The following is a 3,887-nucleotide window of genomic DNA, read 5'->3' as shown; positions in this document are numbered from 1 at the left end:
CTAAAAATACTCCATCACAAGTAACTATTAGTCTAAAAATACTCCATCACAAGTAACTATTAGTCTAAAAATACTCCACCACTGGGGGCTGGGGGGGTAGTAGCTCAGTCCATAGAGGGAGTTGGCTTGGGAACCGGGGGTCCAAGTCCCCGTACGGTCCAAAGTATGGAGTGTGGTAGCTGGAGAGATGCCACTTCACCTCCTGGGCCCTGCCAGGTGCTCTTGAGCAAGGCACCGTATTAGTCCATTAGTGCGTGTATAGGACCTGAGCAGGTTTGTTTATTTGTTTATTTCAAAGGATCCCCATTAGCTGACGCCAAGACGACAGCTAATCTTCCTGGGGTCCAAACAATACATACAAAAGACAATAAATACAACCAAAATTACTCACAAACATATATATAAATTCACAAACAAAACTGACAATGCAAAAAGTATTAACACACTAAATATAATAAAGAATAGTATAGCACATGATACAACCTCACTCAACAAATCCAGACAATATTATGATATCGAAAACAAATGTAATCTAAGACTTTTTTTAAAACCAGTTTTTCCCACGTTGTCCCGAATCCCAACTGGAAGATTGTTCCAATATACAATTGACCTATAAAACACAGTCCTCTTCATACAGTCAGATTTAGGTAGTGGTAAAGAAGGTGTGTGTGTGTGTGTGTGTGTGTGTGTGTGTGTGTGTGTGTGTGTGTGTGTGTGTGTGTGTATTTCAGGCCTGTGTGTAGTGATTTCTAACAAAAACAGAGTTGTAATTTCCCCACTGGGGATCATAAACAGTATTTATTGGAGCCATCACACCACTTTGTTTTTTTTCGTACACCATGTATACATTCTGCACATTCATGTTTGACCACTGGGTGGCGCCCTGCCTCGTGAGGCATGCAGGTAATCAGCCTCAGGTACACAGGTGTGTGGAGACACGGGAAATAAATGGGTCGCAGCACCGAAGTGCAGACAGTACGTGTGGACGTTGATTATTGGCATGCAGAACACCCCATTTTGGCTTAAAATGACGGGACTATTTATGGAAAATGGTTGCAGTGAAACATCTCATTGGTCTGCTGCCCTTAAATCTTCTCAGACAACTTGTCCCGGAGCAGATTTGTTAATAATATTTGTTAATAAGTCTGGAGAATGTGTAGCAGACGGGAGCTGTCTGCTGTCACCGTGAACTTTTGGGGTAATTGGCAGCTGGTGTCATCTTTCCTTCCTGGCAACTGTGGAGCTCTTATTCTGGGAACTGAACACATGAAAAACAGCCACAAACATCCACTCCTCCCACATCCACGCCTCTGCTAATGAGCCAATCACAGTCGTTTTTCACTTTCTGAAGTATCCCAGCAGCCATGTACTGGTTGGAAATGCCAGATTAAATAAATACTGCCCCCACATACAAAAAAAATTGACTGGTTTTGCAAGAGAAAAGTTGATCATAGTAGCCTATCTCTATCTGTCTGGCACTTGTTTCCCGGATGACTGCAGAATCAACATGGCACGTCCAGCTCAGCGTGCTTTACGTGATGACGTAAGGTTGTGTTTTGACGTTCAGTGTCACTACTGCGCCGTGAACCTTAGCACTAAAACAAGGATAGTTGTTCCATTTAACACAGGTAAATACAACTTTAACAGCTTCCGCTGTGGTTTTTAAGGATATTGCCGACCCCACAGCGCTCTTACAGTACTACATTGTTACCGTGGTAATTTAGAAAAAGCTGCGTTGTTACACCCATGTTACTAGTTATCGTCAGCTAGCGCTGTTAGCTTGTTGCTAACGTTGTTGCCGTAATGTCACACAGGTTAACGTTAGTTGAGCTAGCTTAGCGTTAGCTAGCCTGTGTGACAGGTTGCTCCACAGATACTACAGTAAGTACAGTTTGGGATCGATAAAAGGGAATAAAACCGCTGTTATACGTATATTATATATGTATTAAAGGTTTATGAGACACTGATTCAGGGCTAATAGACCAGCTTCCTCTGATGGCAGCAGCAGTTTAACTGTTAGTGCTTTTAAGTCTTATTTTAGGAAGATGTTGTTGTTGTTGTTGTTGTTGTTGGGTATGGAAGCCCATTCCTGCCAACTGTCTCAAATACTGAGTTAGGGTATTTTGAGAGAGTATATTTTTTTAGTCATTATTTCAAGAAAGTCTTACATTATTTTGAAAAAGTCTTTTATTTTGAAAAACTAAGTCATTATTTTGAGGAAAAATCTCATTATTTTGAAAAAGTCTTACATTATTTGGAAAAACAGTCATTTTGAGAAACAATTTTCATTATTTTGAGGAAAAATGTATCATTATTTTGAAAAAGTATAACATTATTTTGAAAAACCAAGTCATTATTTCGAGAACAAATTCTCATTATTTTGAAAAAGTCTTACATTATTTGGAAAAACAGTCATTATTTTGAGAAATATTCTCATTATTTTGAAAAAGTCTTACATTATTTTGAGAAAAAATTCTCATTATTTTGAAAAAGTCTTAAATTATTTTGAGAAACAATATTCATTATTTTGAGGACAAAATTCTCATTTTTTTTAAAAATTCTAACATTATTTTGAAAAATATTCTCATTATTTTGAAAAAGTCTTACATTATTTTGAAAAACAGCCATTATTTAAAAAAAGTCTTAACATTATTTTGAAAAACCAAGTCATTATTTCGAGAAAAAATCTCATTATTTTGAAAAAGTCTTACATTATTTTGAGAAACTAATTCATTATTTTGAGAAAAAATTCTCATTATTTTGAAAAATTCTTAAATTATTTTGAGAAACTAAGTCATTATTTTGAGAAAAAAATCTTATTTTGAAAAAGTCTTACATTATTTTGAGAGAAAAAATCTCATTATTTTGAAAAACTAAGTCATTATTTTGAAAAAAATCTTTTATGTTGAAAAGGTCTTTTATTTTGAAAAACAGTCATTATTTTGAGAAAAAAATCTCATTATTTTGAAAAAGTCTTTTATTTGGAAAAAGTCTAACAGTATTTAGAGAAACAATTCAACAAAGTCATTATTTCTAGAACGATTCTCAATACATTGAGAAAATGTCTAATTATTTTTAAGAAAGCCTCTAATAACTAATTACAGATTATTTTCCATATTTCATTTTAAAGTGACAGTGTATTGCCTGTTAACTGTAGACGATGAATGATTGTTTTCGTAGCCTCGTCTCCATCATGGCCCTGAGGAGCACCGTGAGTCGTCTCCTCGTTAACCCTCTCAGGTCGTTAACCTTCGTCTCAGCGTCCAGAGGACACGGCACCGCGGCACCCGCCCGATGGGGTGAGTCCCCAAATTATCCCTCGTGTTGTCTTCCCATCAAAACTGAAAGTCAGCACTTTTTGTTGACGCTTTTTAATCAATGTTTTTAATATTTTCTTACGTTTTTGTCAATTTTTCAACACTTTTAGTAGTAATAGTAGTAGTAGTAGTAGTAGTAGTAGACGTAGTAGTACTACTATGTAGTAGTAGTTTAGTAGTAGAATGGGAGGATGAAGCCTGACAACCAGCGTGTCTGCCGGGCTTCATACCAACACTGTACATCCCATAAGCCAGACTAAGTATTTGTAGACTCTGTATATTTAAATTTGATGGCTTTACACCAACTAAATTAAAAATATATATATTTATAGGATAAATTATTTGGATTTGGACTTGGCAAAGAGCGTTGGGTGGAATCAATCATGTTATTTTGGGGAATTAAAAAGAACATTGAAATAGAACAACATGAGGACAACATGAGGACAACATGAAGACAACATGAGGACAACATGGGGGCAACATGAGGACAACATGAAGACAACATGGGGACAACATGAAGACAACATGGGGACAACATGGGGCAACATGAGGGCAACATGAGGACAACAT

General features: G+C 36.5%; 1 protein-coding gene across 1 annotated transcript in view; it reads right to left on the bottom strand.

Annotated features, from left to right (window-relative positions):
* LOC117958113 (glutaryl-CoA dehydrogenase, mitochondrial-like) overlaps window positions 1-3,560 on the bottom strand; it is a 14,367-nt gene extending 10,807 nt beyond the window's left edge. Inside the window, exons 1-2 of the mRNA XM_034894373.1 lie at window positions 3,548-3,560; window positions 3,250-3,255 (exon numbers count right to left, since the gene is read on the bottom strand). Of these exons, the coding sequence (XP_034750264.1) occupies window positions 3,250-3,255; window positions 3,548-3,560 (19 nt within the window). The remainder of the gene's footprint in view (window positions 1-3,249; window positions 3,256-3,547) is intronic.
* Between the last annotated feature and the right edge of the window lie 327 nt (window positions 3,561-3,887).

This window comes from Etheostoma cragini, chromosome 15, assembly GCF_013103735.1.
Source record: "Etheostoma cragini isolate CJK2018 chromosome 15, CSU_Ecrag_1.0, whole genome shotgun sequence".
In the NCBI taxonomy this organism is placed as follows: Eukaryota; Metazoa; Chordata; class Actinopteri; order Perciformes; family Percidae; genus Etheostoma; species Etheostoma cragini.
Note: the sequence above shows the minus strand (reverse complement) of the source record. Positions and strands in the feature narration are given on the sequence as shown.